This window comes from Acromyrmex echinatior, chromosome 19 (genome assembly GCF_024713525.1).
Source record: "Acromyrmex echinatior isolate Ae372 chromosome 19, ASM2471352v2, whole genome shotgun sequence".
Lineage (NCBI taxonomy): Eukaryota > Metazoa > Arthropoda > Insecta > Hymenoptera > Formicidae > Acromyrmex > Acromyrmex echinatior.
Window position 1 is genome coordinate 5949403 of NC_141870.1, and position 22518 is coordinate 5971920.

Consider the following 22518-nt stretch of genomic DNA (forward strand, 5'->3'; position numbering starts at 1 on the left):
ACGCGAGATTGCATGCGAATCAAGTTTATCCGATTCCGCTGTATTTTGTTTTAGAAATCGCAAATTTCTTATTTGTACTAAACTGGCGGAAAAGTCTCGATAATAAAAAAAAAAGAAAAGGATGCTCATTAGCATCAGATTATGAATATCTTTCCTTAGGTGTCTATGAGCATTAATATTAAATTACTTTAATTTGTGATATTACTATTCTAGTTCTGCTAGGACTGCGTTTCAAGACTGAAAGTTAAATTCGACGCGTAGTTTATAGGATTTGATACATAAATTCATACTAAATTATTTAATCTTGACCGTTTAAGGTTTTCATTTCTTAGTTGTTGTGTATTCACATTATAGTCTTAAAAGATACTTTGTTTTAACATTGTTAGAAAAGTAAAAATTTATATCGAGCTGAACATTATTTTTTTCTATTTTTTGTTCTATTTACAATAAAATCAAAACAGCTGTGTTCAGCAGAAAAAGAAGCTTTGCAATTGTTGTAAAATTTTTGAATGGTGATTGGTTTGCATTTAGATCCATTGAGAAACTAAGGGCAAGATCAATCATATCAAAGAATTTTATAACAGTTGAAGAGCTGCTCTTTCTGCTGAACGCAGCTATTGTCGTCGATAAATTGTATAATTAGTAGATATAAGAAGCAGCATTAGGAACATATTTATGTATTACGAAATTTACCTTTGACGTTAAACAGCCGTTGCCGAGCTTCGAGATTGGGCTGCGTCACAGCGATTAGAATCTGGAGCATGAATAGACACCGCATGATTGGCACTGAATCGAACATGTTTCTTGCTAACGAAATGCGATCTCCTTGATGTCTGCCGATGTTCTCCTTTATTCTGGAACACACACGTCGTGTAACCGCAACATGAGTTTCTCGTTAAATCCTCTCATCACACAGCAATTGGGTCATTTCCGCGATTTAAGATTACGAATTAAAGCTTTGTGTTGAGCTCGAAGAATGTTCCGCCAACGGCAAAGCATAGAAAGATAATTTATGAAAAGTACTTGATTAAACTCTCTTTGACCGTGACATGGGGGAAAAAATTCTAAAGGTTGAAACGAGAATTCACTCTCTCTCTCTCTCTCTCTCTCTCTCTCTACGAGAATGAAAAGGGTAAAATATTTTCATCTCCGTCCTTTTCTCTGGATAAAAAGTTCCTCCAATGAGAGAATGGGATAGAAAATCAGTTTCGTCCTATATTTTCTACGTGCCAAGCTCATGCTCGGATATAACGTACCTCATACGATTTTCTCGTGCACGCCGAGCTGTCTCAGGGCCGTTCATGGCGACGCTCCCTAGTTTCGATAATTGGAATTCGTTCAACCATACCGTGCCGATGATCGAGCTCGACAAGCTACTGGATTCTTCTATCCGAGCTAAAGGTAAAACTCGTCTCGGAATATGACTCTTATGTGTTTCGCTGACAATAGAATCATAGCTCGCGGCGTCTCTCGGTAAGGCAAGTTGAACAATAATGCTGTCGATGAGATTTTTTTCAGAAATTTAGAATTACGCTAAATCGTGATCTCGACCGCATGCGAAGAATGTCATTTACATCGTGCATTGCAGATTTGTCTCTGAACGATCTATCGAATGTAATAATTAACACTCCTGTTCACTCATCGCTACTATCTGATATTGTGTACGTTAGAAGCGAGAAAACACAACAAAGATTCTTGCAAATTAAATTTGTATAAAAATATTTTCCATTTGAAGCACACAACATTTGTAGTCGATAGAACACACCCATAGACTGTATCGAAAACTATCTTGTTGTTTTGAGAAGAACTTAAATCATATTTATTTCTTTGTATTATATTATAATTATATTTATTCATTTATATTTATATTATTAATTTGACAATTTATCACAGCTGTGAATATTGTTTATTTCGTCTTTGATATTCATAATTTATTTCAAACTATACGATTATTTATGAATTATTTATAATAACGAAATAAAAGGAGAATTTCCGATATAAGTCAGTTCCATCGATTGTAGGTGTTGTTTCATTAAAATATTTCCGTATTAATATATTTTGCAAGAATTTTTATTACTTCCTCGCTTCTGACGTCATAATATGAGATAGTAGTGATGAATGAATGGAAGTTTTGACGTCAGTATATTTTAATTTTTAATCGACATTGTTCGTACGAATAGGTACGACGTGTCGAGGGAAATTTCGTGACAAGAATAGTTTATATGTATATAATAGTTTTTTGATAACTAGATAATTAATATCAACTCGAGGCCTCGTAATATATTCTCGGCAAAGTACACGAATATCGCATAAGCTGCACGTCGGCTTAATCCGCACGAGTAGCTTGTGTTCTTCTCAAGTACTTCCACATAGAAACCAGATTCAATGCTTTATGAAAGCGCAAGAGAGGTTCGTAGCCGGGATGATGAGTTGGGTGGGAGAAAGTCAAAACGGGTTCATTAATACGACGCGGAATTGGTAATTAGCTTCGCATGTATCTATCAACCAGAACGCAAATAAGTTTTGCGCGTACGAGCGAGAAAATTGACGGGATTGTCGATGAATATTAATCCATATTGAATGGAATGAGAAAATATCAAAGTATATTTTAATAATTGAACCATTGAAAGAACTAGCGATAAAAGTTATATCCATTTTGAGAAACGAGAGAATATTCATGAATGTGTACTTAACTTAAATTCCAACTTTTTTTATACATAATACTCTCTACGGTGCTCTATAGAATGTAAAAAAGAATGTTAAGTTTTATATTATTTTAAAATTAATACGAGCGTAACGAATTAATTGTAACATCGTCGGCTGTAGAAACGCAAGTGCAGCGTTACGATAATAAATTGATATGACGCTTTCTAGATAGTACTACAATTTATGTTTCGAAATTTCGGGCGCATGGCATTTAAAGTATTAATTGACGTTGTTTCGCTGTATTCGTCATATTCTCTATTTTTGAAATAAGCGCAAACGTTTGCTACGCGCATATTACAAGCATTCGCGTAGTCGTATACTCGACTCGATTGTATGCCGTGTCAGTAACAGACGTAACCACTTACGGTACAACCGCGGAATATTAATAAGCGGGGCGTAGGTTTTAAAGCGTCTCTCGCGTCATCTCGATTGAGTTATCGCACCTGTAATACGCATAGGATGAGGACACCGGTGTAGATTAATGGCACGAGTGTCATTAGAGGACGGTGCGTGAATCTATGATGAATAAACGCGCATTCCGTGCGCGGTCCTTACACATGTCTTTAATTGATGTTCAGCTGGAAGATTCAGCATCGCTGTATCTTGAATAAATATTTATTTCCTCGTAGGAAAGAGGAAAACTCAACTAAGAAAATAGACGAGGGTACCTCTCGTGAGAGGTATCTCGTTTCAGTGGCTGTGTTGAAACACATATAGGTAATCGCAAGTGAAGATACCGAAGCTCGGGAAAAGGTGCGAGAAAGCGAATAAATAAATTCTGAAGTTGCTCGAGTGAGATTAATTCCTACAGGCGTATCGACGTTTACAACCATCAAAATTTTAAACAGTTGACATAATTAATGTGGCAACTAACTCAATGAGCGACTTTGAATTATACGAAGCCGAATGATCTCACGATTATTACATGAGTTCATGTAAATGATCTTTTTTATTTTTTTTTTTTTAACATGAAACGTTTTCCACCGTGCTGCGAAAAATGCCGCCGACTACGAGATCCATTAATCTTACGTTTTTCAAGTGCTTTACGCTTGTCGGTTCTCGAATTACATGCGTTTGCATTAACCACGCTCTCATTTATAATAATAAAGAAAGCTTAATTGATATCGATGAGCCGAAAATTCTGTTAAACAAAATTGTCGCTACCGTGAACAATATTGAAATCGTCATAATGCTACTCATTGTCATAATCTGATCATTGAAGAAAAATCTTTCTTGCTTTCAAATACTATCATATTGAATAATTACGCCTATGTATTCCGATGTTATCAAGTTATTAAATCCATAATACATTTTTGCAAATCTCAAGCGTACAACTCGGACAATAAATTAAGCGGCCACATAATAAATTTCGATCCCTGCGATAACTATCGCGTACGGTTCGCGATATTTTACTCATATTTTACAGAATAAGAATGCGCGGAGATATTTACGTGCGTGTAACACTGCGATCCAGCAGTTTCGCGCGAATGCGCGATTTATGCCATTAAAATTTTCTAACAATAACTATCAACATAAACGGATTACCAATGAATGTTTCGTCGGTATGTAAAATATTTAAATATGACTTACTCGGCTTGCTCGGACATAAAAATGAAGCTGCGCTGGTAAAAGGATACGTATGTATCCTTTTACCAGCGGAATATTCTTTTGTTCGTCGAGTAATGGATCGCAAATAGTATAAAAAATGATATTTCTTTCAAATTAATTACGTACATTCATTTGATTTCACGGGCATTATATGAGCTTTCACGACATCATATGTTTCATATAAAAAAAGAAGATCATGTCTTGAAAATTGCAAAAATATTAATGGGTTATTGGAGTATTAGAGACGCTTTTTAATATGCGAGATAATAGCTATTCATTGTATTCTTTACAATAATGGAATAATCTGAGAGCAGAACATTGTATACATATATTTAATTTTCAAAACACAGCGATTTAAAAAAGAAAAATTTTTTATTATGTTAAATAATGAAAATTCATTTAAAAATTTTTTACCGAATGTAATCTCGTATTCTCTACAATGTGAAATTATGAAAATATTTTCATGTTGGTCTATTTATAAAATAGAATTGTTCTATATAAACTGCAAATATGCTCGAATAATACACGGTATAATTGTAGCGTGAAAGTGTGCGCGTGACTCTTAATTAAGGGCACGACAATCGAGATAAAAATGTAGGAAAAGTTCATGGTACCGTAACTTCACATTAGCTTATTTAAACGAGATGCTAGAAGTTTTTATATATAGTAATGTCTTTTGCGTAGGTAGAGTAATTAAATAAAATGAAATAATTACTAGATTTATTCGCTGCATTTTTCAACGTTATGAGTTATTCTCTTTATTTATGCAAAGGATGTGATTTAATTCCTTTATTCATTATATTTTTATTCATATTTTTATTCATAATACAACAACGATAAAAATATTTTCTAAATCATTATTATCATTTTGGAATTCAGTATATAAAGTATATAAAGTGAATTTTTTGTTAAACGTTCACATAAAATTAACCGTAGCGTATTTCGTAATTTTACTAAATAAATAACTTTCATATAATATTTATAGAAATTTTTTTAATAGAAAATCCGCCACGAACAAATTACTCATGAATGTAAAAATGTAAATGTAAAAATTATTAAATAAAATCATTAAATTTTTTGATCCGGTCTTTTTATCCACAAGTAATTTCTAAATAATTTTTTACGGTTTAAAGCTATGAAGTTTAAACAAAAATTATGAAACACGCTTGGTGCTAACGATAATTTAAGCATCAACGAGTCGTCCTCGTGCTGATCGTGAGAAGCGATGGTACCTGTCCGTGTATAACCCTCTCCTTAACGATTTAATAATTACGTGGCTCTCTTCGGAGAGTCGAAACAAGTCTCTCATTAACTGCAGCGTAATTTGTTGACTTTCGATTTGATATGCAACTCCTCGAACGCTCTGACGTACCGCGCCGCCATTGGGTTATCATTATCATGATACGTGTAACAACATAATGACGTAAGAGTGAGTCCATTTTTCTGCATCCGGCAGTTTGTGAGAAAGGTATACGACGCGCAAATAGCGGGTTTTCATTCGGCAAATATTGCTGACCCATTTCGATTAATTAATACGCGTTCTCTGTGTCGGTTGGAAGATTGAGAATTATGTATGCGCACGGTAAATTGGATCACGGGTGGCTACAAGGATTTAAAATCACGGGATCAGTTTATTTAAGAGCAATAGGGCAATTTTCAGAATGATCGTTACATGAAAATGTTTATTGATTTACAATAATCACTGATTCATGATCGTTTTTATATCAATGTTGTTTAATTTTATAATCTTTAAGTAGGTTACTCAGAGTTTCTTCCAAATTTTATTCGGGAAAAGGAAAATAAAATATTGCCCAGAAGTAAAATTGTTTATACCTTCCTCTATAAATAATACATATTTAATTCTCAATATATGCTATTAACAAACTATAAAGATAAAATTTTTTTCATTTGGGGTATTTTAAACATTATTCTCACCTATCTACTTAAAGGCTAATTTCGATTCAACTTTATCTTTTGCTAGTTTTAAGAATTAGAAAAAGATGAAAAGTAAGTTGAATCGATATCAAAGTTAATCTATATTGATAGAAACGGACATCATTCAAAACTTATCCACTATTTATGAATGTTTCAAACCAATCATTATTACTAAATGACGAGTAAATGAGAGTAATACGCAGTAATTCATGCGTTATATTTAGACGTATTTCAAAAACCTTACATAAAGACCGAACGTTTCAGCTCCATTCGAGCTATTTGCATTGATGTTTCATTTTGAACGTTGCTGGATGCTTTCCATTTAATGACACAAGCATCAGTCTATTTTTCTTTGCGTTTAGTGAGTAATAACTTGTGCCATCAAATGGGAAAGCATCTATTAGGTACGATTTGTAGCTACAATTGATTGAAAATCTGTGATTATCCGATGCGCGGGCGTATCGATTGAATACACGGCGTTCGCCTCATTAAGCGAGTGTGTCAATATAAAATCGCAGATGATCCATGACGCGTGATACGTTTTCCTTTGGCGCTTTCTGTCACGTAGAAAAAAACAAGTCGAACGACTTTGCGAATAACCGCCGTCGATACGAATCGAGGTATCGTCGTTGTTCGCGGAAAATAATTAATCGGATGAAAAATGGAAGTTAATTGAAAGACGTAAGGTGTATTAGTCAGATGAAATTGTAATATATGGAAATCGTTTGCCCGGCAGCCTTTTCGATAGAACCTTAATTATTGATGATTTTTCTAATGATATTTGTGCATGTCGTTTTCTGTGTGAAGCACAATTACGGGAACGTTACGTTGTCCAGTCAATAAAACGTTTCATCAGTTACGAAGTAACGATCAGTAACTCGGATGGATTGCATGCACAATAGCATCGTTATGTTTTATGCACGTTTCGTATGAAAAGCTGAAAATGCTCATCGTAAATAAATCAATATTTGCCGTACGTATCGTAAATAAATCAGCATTTGAACGTTTTATTCGAAGCATCATTTAATGGACGGCCTGTCGCCCGCGAAATGTAATTCACGCCGTGGATTTCCCCGACTCCGGGAAATTCGCAGCCGCTTATTACGAGCGGACTGGCCGCGGTTTAAGACTGACGTCGTTTACGTAATCCCGCGCCGAGAGATTTATGGACGGCGTTATTTTTTCGCGCGGTACTTCGGCGCGCCGCGGATGAAATCCATGGCACGGCTCGGAGGACCATACCGTCCGCCGACTACCGGCGCCGCGCAATTTTTATCCTCTCGTCTGACGCGAGATAAACGAGGCCGTTGACGGCACCGAGATTTTTCCGCGCAGCGAATCAGCCACGTAAAAAGCGGGCTCGGAACCTGTTAGCTTCCGAGCGAATCTGCTCAATCATCCGCGTCGTGGTTAACCGTTACCGAACCTTTTAGTCGCGTTTATCTTTAGAAGAGAGAAAGAGGAAGAATCGATTTTCGCGATACTCTCTGTTCGTTGGCACTGTGTACGTGCAACAATGCGACATGTTAATTTTTCATTTAGAACCGTCACAAATCACCGCACTACATCTCGATCAATTCGCGGTTTTAATAACAGAAAAATATTGAAGAGAGAAAGAGAGAGAGAGGGAGGTAAATATACAATAGTATATCTGTTCTTTTTTCATATCCTAGATGGAAAGAAAAGGAAGAAAGATGAACCATGCAAAAAGTTTAATCCTAGAGTATGGAAAAAGAACAGGCCTCATGTCTCGAGAGCAAAGAATGTACGTTCTTCTCTTTATGACTCTCTCTTTAAATCTCTCTGTAAAATTCAGAGAGCGTATAAAATGTATCGCATAAAGAAAACAGCATGGGAGTGTTTTAACTAGAATCAAAGACGTCGGTCTGACCTGATCTGATACCTCTATCGGCAGCTCATATTTCTGCGCTGACGATCCGCGACAAACGCGTTCTGGATGTGACACGAGTCGCGGTGATAAACTTAGGGATTCCGCACGCAAGGCGGATGCAGCGCGAGCGAGCACGTGGCTGTAACCCGATGCGTCACAGCGTGTGTCTCCGAAGTCGTAAGGTCTACGATAGTTGTAATGCGTCGTTCGTCGATCGTCGTTCGTCGTTCGCGCGGGAGAGATTTACGCGTCGTAGGATTTAGGCGTTTAACCGCGTAAAGAGACGAGAAATTTCGCTGTGCTCTTCGAGGAAACCGCGATGCAAATCGTATACCTACGTACCCATGTCGCTTGCAATGACGTCGTGACAGCACGTGGCGCGCATTTCCGGAGCACCTGTACTCTCCTCCGTACTCGCACGCGCGCAGTCCGCCCGGAGCACCGGAGATCTATCTGGTCGCGCGCGCACACACTTTACGACGACACCCTTCGTTACGTCGGAATAAAACTGATAAACTGATTCTCTCCTCCGACAGACTTCTCGACTCCGTCACCTATAGGAATTCACTTTACGTCCGTAAGTAGAGACTCTTGTCGCACCGATAGAGAAGAGAAAGGAAGTCAAGTCGGGACGAGATAAGTAAAGAAACAATAAAAGTTGGTGAAGAATAGGAAGGATCGTTCCCGACGACGAGGAAGAAGACAAGGGAGCTCCTGAGAATAAGGAGGCGAGACAGAGAGGAGGGCGACGCGACGGGAGGAAAGATAGACGGATAGAACGCGGATGAAACGCCGCGCCGGTCCGCCGTGCGGAGAAGTGCGGAGAAGTGCGGAGAAGTGCGGAGAAGTCGTGGGCACGATTGCCGTCACAACACTAGTAGCCTGGTACACTCTTCTGGTGGTACATACACACGATCCGTCTCTCCCTGTCTCCCTCGCTTCCTCCTTTCTCTCTCCGTCTTCGTCTCTCGTCCGAGCTCTCTCGATTCCTTCTGCACCGTACGTGCGTTTCCTCCCGGTGCAAACGCTTCCACCGTGCAACGCTCGCGTGCACACGCGTGCACACGCGTGCACGCATACACGCGCCTTCCCGCGCGATAGTCGCGGTGTGTGCGTTGCTCTCTCGCCTCTCTCGCCTCTCTCGCCTCTCGCCACTCGCTTTTTTTCTACCTCCTCTCTCGCGTCGCCGTCGCGTAGAAGGGAACTTTACGTTCTCTCCTCCTACTCTCCTTATTCGCGTCTCGACTCTCAGCCGCCCGCGAAAGCGTGGCACACACCGCGACAGGGCGATCTACTAGGTGAGACTAGTTCCTCCACCCAGACCCGTGGACCCGTTTTCTCTCTACGCCTCTCTCTCCTTCAGTCGCCTTCCGTCCACGTCCGCCTTGCCGCCTCTCCCTCTACTTCTCTTCTAACTAATCGTTCTAGGCTCCTTCTCCGTTTCGCGATTCTTCTCTCGCGCGCCTCCGACGCAGCCGATTCTTCCGAGAGAGGATTTCATTTTACGAGCACCTACGGACCGATACATTTTTACTCCCGGATTCCTAGTCCACGGGACAGACTGCGCGATGGGAATAAGCTCATCTCTTTAGCAAGTGGGAAAAGAAAATTCCAACGGTATTGAACCAATGCCTTACGCTCTGCAGTATTTACGAGCGGTATTTCTTTTCATCGTTACTTTAATACTGAATTTCCAGTAAGCTCTCTTCAGTTCTCGAGATCAATCAATCTCAAAGTAATGACCTAAGTAATAACAGCACAATTTCCCTGTCGTATCTCCTTTTTTCATTGCTTTCTTCTTGCATCGGATGACACGCGAAAGGATGCTTCCTGGGTTTACGAGCTCTTATGACACGGTCTGCCGATCCTTTCGGATTAATTGCGCGATATACCGTTTTATCCTCTCGACGGAACCATTAAGCCGCTACAGCCGGTAATACCTTTCCCAGACGTCGACGATAAAAAAAAAAAAAGAAAAGTGCAGCAATGGAGTACACGCATCTGTAGAGGATAGAGATCTCAGTGAAATTAATTTCACCATTGGCTCACAAATCCAACTTCGCTGCAGTTTTCGGAAGAAAAATGTACGGATTAATTTTTTCTCGCAATGAAAATCGACCTAACACAGGAATTAATGGACTAGAAAGATAAGAAATGTGTAATATGGATAATCGATATCTGTAAGAAAATGGTCAACGTCTGTAAGAAGAGATTGTTTTCGTTTTCATTTCTTTTTTACGATATCGTTTGTCTAAAACTTTCAAGAGAATTACAATTCTTTTCCATATTTTTCCAATTTCATATTCTCAGAGCCTATATACATACGTATTTAATTTAGGGATCGAGATTGAAACACACAAAGAAACGGGAAGAAAACTGAAAGGGCACGAATGATATCGCGTTTATCTTACTTGACACGCGTTTCGATACTGCCGATACTTCAATATGTATGCAGAGTCGGCTATTTCTTTCTTTCTCATCGTTAGACAGTGATGTATTTATCGTTACGTCCATTCTTAATTCTTTTCAAGTTCGAACCACCATTCCCTCTTGATACTTCTGTCTCGTTCTCATCTCGTTTTCGCAGAAAGAAAGAGGGAGTGAGAGGGGGGGGGGGAGAGGAAAGAGAGAGAGAGAGAGAGATTTCACAAGCGGTCCCGAGATACTCCGGCGCTCACTTCGGTGGATTGTATCTCTCCTCATTGAGTTCGCTCGACCGAAATCGAGCCCATCGGCATCCCACGCGCAAAGGAGCTCCGGCGTGTAATGCCGAAATGGGAAGCGAGGTTGGATCGCACGTGTACAGCATTGAAGAGAGGCTGGATATCGGGATTATATACGAAAGCGATGCCAAAGAGCAATCTCCCTTGGCTAAAGAAGCCAAAACGCGCAACAAACCGTAACTCCCTTCAAAAAGATAGTTCCTTTACGCGTTACGTTAAATGGATACTGTATAGATAGACACAATTGTTGGAAACTGAAACTATCGAGAAACAAAGTTTTCAGTTTCAACACAAAGCGGATTTATACATTTCAACGGATTGAAAAACACACGTCAATTATTTAACACGTACAACGTACGATGGTATGTTTTATATCGCCGTTTGAAAGCACGTAATGATGGGGATATCTTAGGTGAGCAACCGATATAGCGATACAAGTGTACCTTGTATAAAAGAGGAAGAAGAAATAGCAAAGGTTATTGCGAAAATCTCGTTCTCGAGGATTCTTATCTTTTACTTTGAAGTCGTCTAATGTAGCCATAATGCACCGATGAATGGAAAGTACTTTTACTCTTTTAACGGCGCTTTTATACACGCTTGCCACGATTACGATTGGTATCAATTTGTGTGCACAGATACCGCATTATCGACTCTTGCCGCGCCGCTTGATCTGCCCAGCAGCCGACGGCTACAGCCGAAGGTCGTATCGATTCTAAAATCCACGAATGATACGATCGGCCTACGCGAGCGCGAGTTCGTAGGATGTGCGAGAATAGTTACCAAACTGCCTACTTGTTATCAAGAAAGTCATTGCTAAAGTCGTATATCTTTCGCGGATAATTAATTCTTTGCTCGAGGATCGCAAGCAGGCTCGTTATCGTCTCGGAATCGCGTCATGGATTTTCAACGATACGCCAACGCCAACGGTTCGAGATTCGATGAAATTGCGGTGACCTTAGACCGTCGCGTCAAGACAGGCGATAAATCGAAGCAGGATTGATCGATGGTGAAATATTACGCTAACGTAAAGAAAAAGAGCGAAAGAGAACGAAAGAAAAAGCTATGCGCCCCGCGTGTTATCTACAAAGTGCAAGTTGGACGATAAAACTAGTTTAGACTCTAATATAATGAATATTCGATCGTTACATCGAAATCGATCGACAATTCGCAAGCAAAGCGGTAATTCAACTCTATGGATGAGCGATAAATCCGACCGGCCGATTAGTTAGCACCGTCGCTGTGTTTGAGACTTCTACGGCGCTTATACACGGTGGCCCGATGGTATCGCGGCTTCATCGTATTATTCATGAGTTTATAGTCTCGAGAGGGCTGAGTAGTCGGAGTAGGGCGTGCTCCGCGGTACTGATTTTATTGCTCGTCGTAGGTGCTATCTCTGGCAAAGCGGCGGTGCGGCGCGGCGTCTCTCGATATCTCTCGTAAGCACCGAGAGACCGTCGAGACGTGGGACCACCCACTCTATTCGCAGCGCGGATGTCGTTTTTGCGTGCTCCAGTAAAACTCAACCCCCCACCTCCCCCCGCACCCCGAGGAGCCTCTCTGTCCTTCGTGTATGACAAACGATCGGCCGTAGCGTTGAATTAACTCTTGGCCGGACGGTGTACGTTTGATTAAGTCTACCGAAGCGTACCGAAGCCAAGATGCATTGAGTCTCCGTTCATGTGTATGACAGCCGGGATACTTGCCGATATTCCGTAATGTGTAAAGAGGCTACATGGGCGGTCGTACGATAGCATTAATTTCAATTCGATGGCTTTCGAGGAAGGTCGAAGAGGTGAGATGTCGCCATCAGCGACAGTTTTTATTACTGGCAGATTCTGGGAGGAGGTATGGTACATGCGCCTCCTTCTCATTTAAAAAAAAAATGTTTATAACAACATGTCATATATATTTTTAATGTTTCTGAAATGCTTAATACAATTTTGATATTCCAAAAACATATTTTTTTAATTTAAAAAATTCCTAGATATAAGAAACAATTATAATAGCTTCCATTATATTTTTCCTTTTTGTGTTATATTATTTTAAATAAAACGCTTTGTGAGTTAAACGTTCTTTAACGTAGTATTATTATTTAAATGATAATATTCTGCCTTTTTATATTTGGTAATTTTGAGATTCGCTGCCCGCCAATAAATTTTTGAATTTTTGAATTTTCAATCATTTTTACACTAGTTAAATCAACCTTCGCGAACAGCCTGCCGATCCTGACAGAATACTTTGAGCGATGACTGAATGAATAAACAGTACGACACTTTTTGCGCTGTATTTCCACCGTAATTGTCATCGTAATCCGACAAGCTTGCAAAAACAAACCGGCGCCAGTTCTCAGTCACGCGAATGTCATTTAAATCGTCCGCAAGAAGGATCTATTCTCCAACTCCCTTTCGGTGTTGTACTTGGCCGCGCCCCAGTGTCATATAAACAGGAATTAGGCGGGATCTCGAAAAAGGGAGCCTCGTTGAGACGCTCTAATCTCTCTCTTTTTCACTCAATGAGCCTCTTATGCAAAATCCACGAGTTACGTAAATAACGATCGTAAATAACGGTGAGACGGCTTCTCTCCTCTCATGTCCGTTTGTCGTCGGCCGTTTAACGTCGTTAATGCGGTTCACGCTTGCGAAACGAATAACTGGCCGTTGCTGACATGCTGACGTGCGTTTTCCCGGCTGATCCCGCCATCACCGGTGACCGGCGACGACGTCGCACCGCCTCGGGGCGCCTCCGTTGTGCGCACACCGTCATCCCTAGAGCCCCAGCAATTTAGCACATTCTTTTTCCCCCGGCGCTTGCAGGTAGATCCTTAATTATCCGACCGGCCAACGACCGGTTGTCATCGACAGCCAGAGTGATGAGCGCGAAAAGACCACCCGTAGCTTCCCATCCACGCCTTTCATTTGCGGATGGGTATATCCGCAGGGTTGACACAGCTAAACGTTGACGGAGGCGAGTGAAAGAAGGAGAGGGATACTACATTATATATTTACATATCGGAGCTCGCTGCATGGCTCTTAGAGTGTAAGCAATGATAAGATAGGTATATGCATATAACACATAATAACGAAAAATAGAAAATATAAAGAGACGTGGGCATAATGGTTAGAAAATGGATACAAAACCCTGACATTACGATACTTATATATAACCTTGTACAATGTAAGTCTTCTTATGGGTACATCGTATCGAGAACCCCTAATGTAAAGAATAAATTATAGATGTGGATGAGAGCTCCTAATGAGAGCTCATCGTGCTGCACTTTGGAATGAAAAAAACGATGCTGCTTTAGCGTGAGTAACGTGTTCATTTTGCAAGAGACCGTTGCATTCTACGGATCGGTTGGTCCACGAATTTTTTGCGTCCACGTTAATGGATCCTGCCGATTGTAGGGATATCAACCCGTAATTTATTCATTGTCCTCAATGGAAAGCCATAGTGATAGTTGATTGATGGCGTCGCTGATTCGAGCTGGCCAGCCGCGTTGTTTAATTTATTCATCGAACTCTCTCTCTTTGGCCTGGAAATTTATGTTATTATTATGTTTTATATGCAAAGTCATCGATTACCTATGCACCATTCTTGCCGGTTCTCGCGCAGGTAAAGAAGCGGCGTCCGTGGAAGCGTTCTGATTTACTGGTTTCAAGCTTAACGGATAACAAAGCATCGATTGTTCTTGCTTGCTTGATGCAGCCAAAAAATAAACTAAGATTAAACTATCAGACCTGTCTCGAAGGCCGATTCGGTCCATATTTGGCCGATTCGGACGTAGCCATATGCAGACTTGCCCATATACATCCATTACACGAGCTGAGAACGTATGGTCTTTATAGTATTTACTGCTTATTTTTGAAGCTATTAAGATCCCACTAATTGTTTTTTATCAAAAAATTTTAATATTTATTATAATACTGATATTTTAATTCTAAATTTTGATAATTTTTTAATTTCAAAATTATTCTTTTACGAGAAAATATAATATTACGACCACTATATTGAGATATCTATAATAATATATATATGTTCGTGTAATATTAGCTGAAATATAATAGCTACCTTTTTTCGAATATTTATATCAAATAACATTGTTTTTAATGTAAGTTTGATGATAAAAATTTTTATAGAGCAAGTGCGATTGCAAGTGTTTCACTTATATTATTATCAGTCTGTTGACGAAAGAGAAACTTTTATTCACTGTCTGAATATCCTTTGATATTGGAATAGTGGGATGTATAATAATTAATAATGTTTCTATAACTAAGTTTTTCATTTGGATGTTTGATATTATCAGTTTAATTTAATAATCTTTTACTTTTTATTTAATTAATGCATATAATAATAATGTACATAATTTGTGTATAATAATTAATAACGTGTACATACAGTTTGTTATATAGGTACAGAAAATTAATAATGTATATAGTTTGTTATTTTGTAATGATTCTAGGGAATATATTAAATAACGATTTACAAAGTTCGTTCCGTTTGTTTAATAACTTGCCAAAATGTCTACGTTTTCGAAAGACTTAGCAATTAAATAAATTTGCAAGTATTGTAATGCGATGTAAAGATTTTTGATTTTTTGAAACATCGCTGCAGGTCATGCAACATTATAGAATGCTGAGGAATTGATTTTTTACTAAATCTACGAATAGAATATTCAACGAAGAATTTATATAATTAAAGGTTACAATGTTACAATAATCATAATATATGTGGTTTGAACTATTCATAATTTCATTAGTTTGACCATTTCAACGGTTTAAATATGTATGCACACTAATCAGGTCCTATTATTATAAAGTTGATATTTTAATACAAATTTATTAGCAAAAATAGCCTAACTAGACTTATTAGCCCTTCTTTTTATTTACTTATTTTTCAAATTTTATTCTTAGGAATCTTGTCACTTTTTTAATTAAAATTCATTATCTTTTTGTTTCATGATCCACTAAAGGGACCATAAAGACGGCTCTTGACATCCTTTTTTTTATCATTGGCGTTAAACCAAATGCAACAAGTGTATGCAAAATGCCGTTATTGCAAAGCTAAGCGTAAAATTAGATGAATGCCTTTGTCGATAATGAGAATGATAATATTCACGTGCTGTAGTACGTGACTCTTAACTCTTAAACGTGGTTCACTCTTCTGTAAAATCTAAATTGTCGTATCGAATCGTTCGCACGAATTTTTAGGTTTCAATTCGTCTGTTACGCTTCTCTCCGTTTCGTTTTCCAATAACGCGGTCGTGTACGAGAGAGAGTTCGCTGAATAAGGCCTGGATGAATGACATAACGAGCATGCAGTATCGAATATCGTAATACTGTAAAATTGAGGATCGCTTTCTCAATGCCCGATCGAAAAATGACTTTGTAACGAACAAAATTTGCACGTGACTAAAAGCTTAATTTTTGTATTAGTCTTTTTCTATCTTCATCAATTCTACGTAAAAATATGCAATATGAATAATATCAGTTTGAGCATAATATTTATAAATTAAGACTCTCTTGATGAATGTGTTGTTCAGTGTTATTCATAATGATAATGAAAAATTCATTTCAATATTTGTTAGAATATATTCAATAATTTATAATTTTTTATTACTCTATATATCGTGCTGAGATTTACTTGCATATTTCGGCTGATGGGCATTTAGAGAAATCAATCAAAATCAACCAAAAAATATCTGTGTCATCATAATTTACATTGAATTATAGTATGATTCAAAAATATAGAGCGCTCTATTTTTCTGATTTATACTGATTCGTGTATATCAATTATAATATATTTTTTATTAATTTTGATTGATTTCTCTCAAATCTATTTTAATTTAAATTACAATAATCTTGATCAGTATCTTTTTTTCCTTTTCTCTCTCTGTCTCTCTCTCTCTCTTCTCTCTCTCTCTTCTTTCTTTCTTACTTTTTTTATTTTTCTCTTTCTTGCATATGGGAAACTTGTGAATTACCTTATTGTAGTTACACGATACAATCACAAAATATTTTATCACAAAATATGAAATATGTATGAATATATTAATATACATGCATGTACATGCATATTCACAACCGTGCTATTGCATTTTAATTGGGTTATTAATGTCATTAGTCAGATCGATGCGTAAATAAAGCGCTTGCATTTCCGGTCACTGTATACGCGATATAACCGGATATGCTCGCGCGAAACAACTTCGCTCCTTCGCTGTTCATCGACATCCGGCAACTTCAGGCACGTATTGAAGCTGATTTAGTACTCGCCAGTCATAATGATCACATTCCTAGTACTTCTGACGCTTTTCGTCGCGACTATTGATGGCGGCCTGCTCGAAAAATACACCAACGCGCCCGGAAACGTATATCACGGTAGGTAAGTGCATTTGCATTTCATAATCGCTGCCAATTTCTTGCCGCGGCGAAATCCGTACTAAACTGATGTTCTCGTTGGATCTCACAAAGTGACAATTATGACGAAAGATAAGCTAAGGGCTATTTAACAATCTTTCAAATTTCAAGAAGGGATCGCGCAATCGTAAAGAATTGAAAAGTTTACAAAGTGTCGTTTTATTTACAACCTCAAGTAGTACAGCAGCGCTTACAAAACGCTAAGAAACTCCTGGACGTCATCGTTACGTAATTGGTCCTTTTAAACGAACGATCCAGGTTCACCCGAGACATCCATGAGCCAGAGCTGTTGGTACCGAAGCGAGTGCTCGCAGATGGTAGCTTCAGCACGTATTCTCTACCGAATTTCTATAACCGCCGTGAGATCAGCGAGCGCGGTAAGCGATCCCTTGGGTCGGCCGATAAACTGCACCTGGTGCTACCCTTCAACCAGATCGATCACCACGTTGAGCTCAGCCCGTATCATGAATTCATCTCGCCCGACATGGTGGTGGAGACACGAGGCGCCGGTATTAGCACTAATCTCAACGAGGGCTTGAAATTCAAAAAGGTGTCTGATCGGCAGTGCCACTATCGCGGTATCGTTCGGGGCCATGCCAATTCCAGAGCGGCTCTATCTTTGTGTGACGGTGTGGTTAGTATAATATAATACAACTTTCTTGATGTTAATGAACCAAAGAAAGAATCTCGGACACGCTTCTGCCTTGTCGCAATAAATTACGCCTTTTGGGGTGTACAGATGTCCTTCGATGAAGGATTTACGAATTGCGTCTTAATTAGTTTGTATGGAAAAGAAAATTCGCTTTGTAAAATTTTAGAGTGAAATCATTTTTACGATTGAAAATTGAGCCGCTGTTTTTCAACACTGGCTCATGTTTCATTTTTTCGAGTAAGATTTCATTCCAAAGAATTTAGAGAACGTGATACTTATTACGTATCGCAGAGATACTATATTAATTAATTGTTTACACGTTCAAAGATAAATTAATTAATATGATTGCGTGAGCTAATGATTTTATTTGTCTCTTCGTGAAAATTAATTAATTCTGCCAGATTGAATGTCGATTGATGTGACGTTCGATAACGTCGGATTTTAATCTTTGCGCTTGCAATTCGCATGGCTCGTTATTAATTTTGATGAGAGAGTTGCGAGCCAGAGAGATGGAACAGAATTTCGAAGTGGCTACGAGTGTGGTTGGTACATATAATGCGTTCCATGGATTCCTTCGGGAGATTAACGTTAACGAAGCGAGAGAAGACTCGCGAGTGCAGTCGGACGAATATTGTAGAAAGGTTGTACTGGAACATTCCCTAAATCCCGTCGAAATTCGATGCGAATGTTATGTGACATTTTTCATGACGATATTCTCTCACATTTTACGTTCACCAAGCTCGACGCAATAATATTAGGTAGAATGCAGTTTGAATATTCAAAAGCTTGTGATGTGATTGCCATTTATAATAAAGCATCCTGATAGATGACGCTAAAAGTTATTTTAGTATAACATATATATTTTCAGGTCGCTAAACATCTGCACAGAGATAAATGATGCTATTTTAGCTGATCTAGATTCATATATCATGATATAATTTATGTCGCTTGCAAATTTCATCTATTTTTACTAAACTTAGAATTGCCATTTTCTCCGTCACACATTTCAGTATCTGCAATCATCGCGAAAATAGAAATAGATCGATAAACGCGTACAATCGATGACATTGCAGGGCAATGCGCATCGATTTACATGCAAATGAATTTATCAACATGCACGTTTCTAAGTGCGTAATAAAAGAGTCGATCCTGGGTGAACTACAAACGCGCAGTGAAACATAACGTGTGTCATGCAGCGGCATTTAATCGCGGTGCTATAGTGACGCAATATTCATTGACACGCTGCACTTCGACCACTTGCATATCGTCCGTTCGATCAGGTGACTTTTTCCGAAAAATAAAATGGACGATAGTAAGAATCGCGTCACAGCTGTGAGCATGCTGTCGATTACTTTCGTAAAATATACCCTTTTTATTCAACCTTTTTTATTCAGCTCGATTGTACCGGCATTAGGAAAAATTGAGTTTCTCGATTACATCGTGTACGAGCTCGATATTTGCGTTGAATACACGTTGACGCCAATAGTTGTACTCTACGGTGCGATACCCTCAATAGCCTCGAAAGTAGTTTTCTGCCGCGATTCGTTATTTTCAGCTCGTTATTTGCAAAGCGAACGATTACGTGTGCAGATAAAGTGCAAGCTACGCGAAACGGATGGAATGCCCGGTTGATTTTATTAAACGTACAGTCGCAACGCATGCCGAGAGCGTGATTATCATCTATGATTTTCCGCCGGTCACGCGAATTTGCGGCGAAATGAATCGGTGAACGACATTCGCGTCCGTAACAGGCGACCTGTTAAATACAGGGTTTCCACGTAAACGTTTCTAAGGCCTAATTTCACAACTCATAGTTAACTCTTAACCGAGGGGTTCAACTTGTCCATTATCTCTTTCCAATTTTAGAATTGGAAAGAGTTAACCGTGAGTTGTAAAACTGGGCCTAAATGGATGGAACGGCGCGAATCGATCGAAATGTCACGTGAATTGTGACGCGTTTGGCCTTTTCCAATACGATGTCTACTTAAATATCATCCAGTTTCTACATTACATTTATTTATAACATATTTATATCACACTGAAGATATCTCTCGACGTGGACGCAGCCTGGCATAAGTTGAAATGTTGAAATTAATAACCAACTAAATGGAATTCTAAACAGAATTCTACTATTCATAAATCTTAACGTTGTATAACGAGAAAAAAATGTACGTTATATTTAATTTCATACTTAATTTCATATCCAATCGTAAAACGCTGAGCGCGAGACGCTTTAACACGCGAGATCAAAATTTCGCAAAACGTAGCGACTTTACGTCAGCCAACTGATATGTCATGCGTAAAAATGAATGTCGATATTTTATTTCATATTATTATCGGTAACACCTCTCGCGCGCAGGCTGGCTACGTGCAAACTAATCACGGACGGTACTTCATCGAGCCAGTGTATCAGGCGGAACCCGAGTCCGACGGCCAACACATTCACGTGGCTTACAAACGAGATGCGCCGCACGAAAAGAAAGGGCGAACTGATACCGTATCGAAAAGACATTGCGGGACCAGCGGTTAGTACCTCCTCAAATATTTTATAATACATTCTCATCTTTGTTCCCTTCTTCTCGAAAGTAATTCTGAATGAAGTTAGGAAATTGAACGAAGCTAGGAATTACCCGGCATATCCCATCATTTATTACTTTAACATTTCACTTTAACTCGAGACGATGTAGTTCCCAGCCTGTGTCGCGGACATTTATTATATACCGTAACGCGAGAGGATTTCGCATAGTTGCGCGCAAGTGACAAATAATGGCGCGTAGTTTGTGGAAGCTCATTCTCGCTTTAACAGACAACTGGGAGTCAGCGTGGGCGGAACAGCTGGCTAAAAGGCAGATGCAGCTAATGGAAAATAATTCTCTTGACGCGAAGCACAATATCACAGTGTCAACGGGAACGCATAGTATACATCGTTACATCGAAATTGGATTAATTGCCGATCGAAGATTCCTTGATTTCCACAATAACACTGATTACGAGCAATATCTCTTGACGATTATGAACATGGTCGCTGACTTTTATCACGACAGATCCGTGGGGAATCAAATAGACGTCGTCTTAGTACGTGTGATATATTTGGAGAAAGAAAAGGAAGAGGTAAGACGCGCGCGTCATGTAATAATAAGATAAAGAAAATAAAATATATTCAATCAGGAAAAAACAAATGCAACAATTACCAACAGCAAACCATTGTTATCTTATTTATCTGAGATGAACAAAAAAATTATTTAAATTATAATTACTTAAACTTATCTAAACAAACTATTTAAACTGATATATTGTATATTATAGATTTTTAAATAATTTTAGATATTTAAACAATATATAGATGTTACAGATATTAAATAGTACAATTTTTTTGAAGTATTAGCTTCTATTAAAGGATCAAAGACAATATTTACGTACAACATTAATATTCCATTTATCGAATCTCGATATGCTCGTAGATAGATTTACTCATCAGTCCAGCTGCCGAGAATACTTTGGAGAGTTTCGCCAAATGGGCAGAGAAGATGAATCCAAAGGATGACACACATCCCAATCATTACGATATCGCGGTATTGGTTACCAGGTAATACCAGGTAATTTTCCTGGATATCGACCTAATCGTCGTACACATCGTATTGCTACTCGCATGTATCCTCAGGTATGATATTTGCTCGGAGGAAACCAATTGCGATCTAATGGGTCTGGCTCATGTCGCTGCGGCCTGCGACTCGACAAAGGCTGCTTGCATTAATGAAGACAGTGGACTTCTGCTTGGCATCGTGATTGCTCACGAAGTTGGTCACGTGTACTGTCTATGCATCTCAATCATAATTATAATAAATACGTTTGACGTGCAGTCTTTGAGGAACAATATGAATTTTATATTCTTAGGAAGCAGAAATAATGTTAAAAAAAATAAACTTTTTTTAAACGTTCTTATATCACCAATTTTTTAATAACCACTTTATGCAAGTATCAATATACTTATGCAATAGTACAATCGGAGAGGCAAAGTTTTCAATGCTTCATGTTTAAACCCTTTAAACAATGGCTATTTTGATTTATTTCGAAAATGCTATTTTATAGAATGGGTTGTTCTCATGATGAGCCCGAGATTAGCGGATGTCCGTCGAAGGATATGGATGATAGCTACTTTATTATGTCCCCTATCGTCTTTTTATATACCATCCGATGGTCGAGCTGCAGCAGGAAATTTATAACAGCTTTTCTTGAGTAAACTGAGTTGCATAAGTAATGAGGGTGGATAAATAATGGCCTTTTTTAATTGTATATGATGCAATGATGAACGACTTTAAGTAAATTTATAATACGCTTAACACGTTCTGTGAAAATATTATTTCAATTATTTGTAATTACACTTGTTTGATCAATATTATTTCTCTCTTTCAAATATTTCTATATTTATTAATAAATTATGTGTGCATTAATTATTTGACAAATTATTACCAAACTCCAGCACAATAACTATACTATAATTTATTTAATAAATTTACAGTGACATAATATAGTTTGCTTTTTACGTAAGAATTCTATTTTGTTTATTGATTTAATATTATTGGAAATATT

The 22518-nt window shown here is 38.4% G+C and overlaps 2 protein-coding genes across 5 annotated transcripts in view; one reads left to right on the forward strand and one right to left on the reverse strand.

The window, feature by feature from the left end:
- LOC105149050 (A disintegrin and metalloproteinase with thrombospondin motifs 7) overlaps positions 1-10099 on the reverse strand; it is a 53963-nt gene extending 43864 nt beyond the window's left edge. Inside the window, exons 1-2 of one of the 4 annotated variants that reach the window (XM_087415895.1) lie at positions 9050-10099; positions 694-854 (exon numbers count right to left, since the gene is read on the reverse strand). In XM_087415895.1, the coding sequence (XP_087272021.1) occupies positions 694-799 (106 nt within the window). In that variant the 5' untranslated portion in view covers positions 800-854; positions 9050-10099. Of the gene's footprint in view, positions 1-693 lie in introns of all 4 variants that reach the window. The other 3 variants (XM_011061186.2, XM_087415894.1, XM_087415896.1) reach the window with 3 other exon arrangements.
- A 5623-nt stretch (positions 10100-15722) lies between these two features.
- Positions 15723-22258, forward strand: LOC147906660 (A disintegrin and metalloproteinase with thrombospondin motifs 7-like). Its single transcript, XM_087416051.1, has 6 exons — positions 15723-17910; positions 20288-20453; positions 20735-21039; positions 21390-21514; positions 21590-21736; positions 22018-22258. Exons 1-6 carry the CDS (start codon positions 17761-17763, stop codon positions 22166-22168), a joined length of 1044 nt encoding a protein of 347 aa, XP_087272177.1. The 5' UTR covers positions 15723-17760; the 3' UTR covers positions 22169-22258.
- The last annotated feature ends 260 nt before the right edge of the window (positions 22259-22518 follow it).

Coding starts and splice junctions, on each gene's coding strand:
- LOC147906660 (XM_087416051.1), top strand. CDS start 17,761: ATGGTGGTGGAGACACGAGGCGCCGGTATTAGCACTAATCTCAACGAG. Junction 21,040..21,389: donor TGGAGAAAGAAAAGGAAGAG/GTAAGACGCGCG, acceptor ATATGCTCGTAG/ATAGATTTACTCATCAGTCC. Junction 21,737..22,017: donor GCTCACGAAGTTGGTCACGT/GTACTGTCTATG, acceptor GCTATTTTATAG/AATGGGTTGTTCTCATGATG.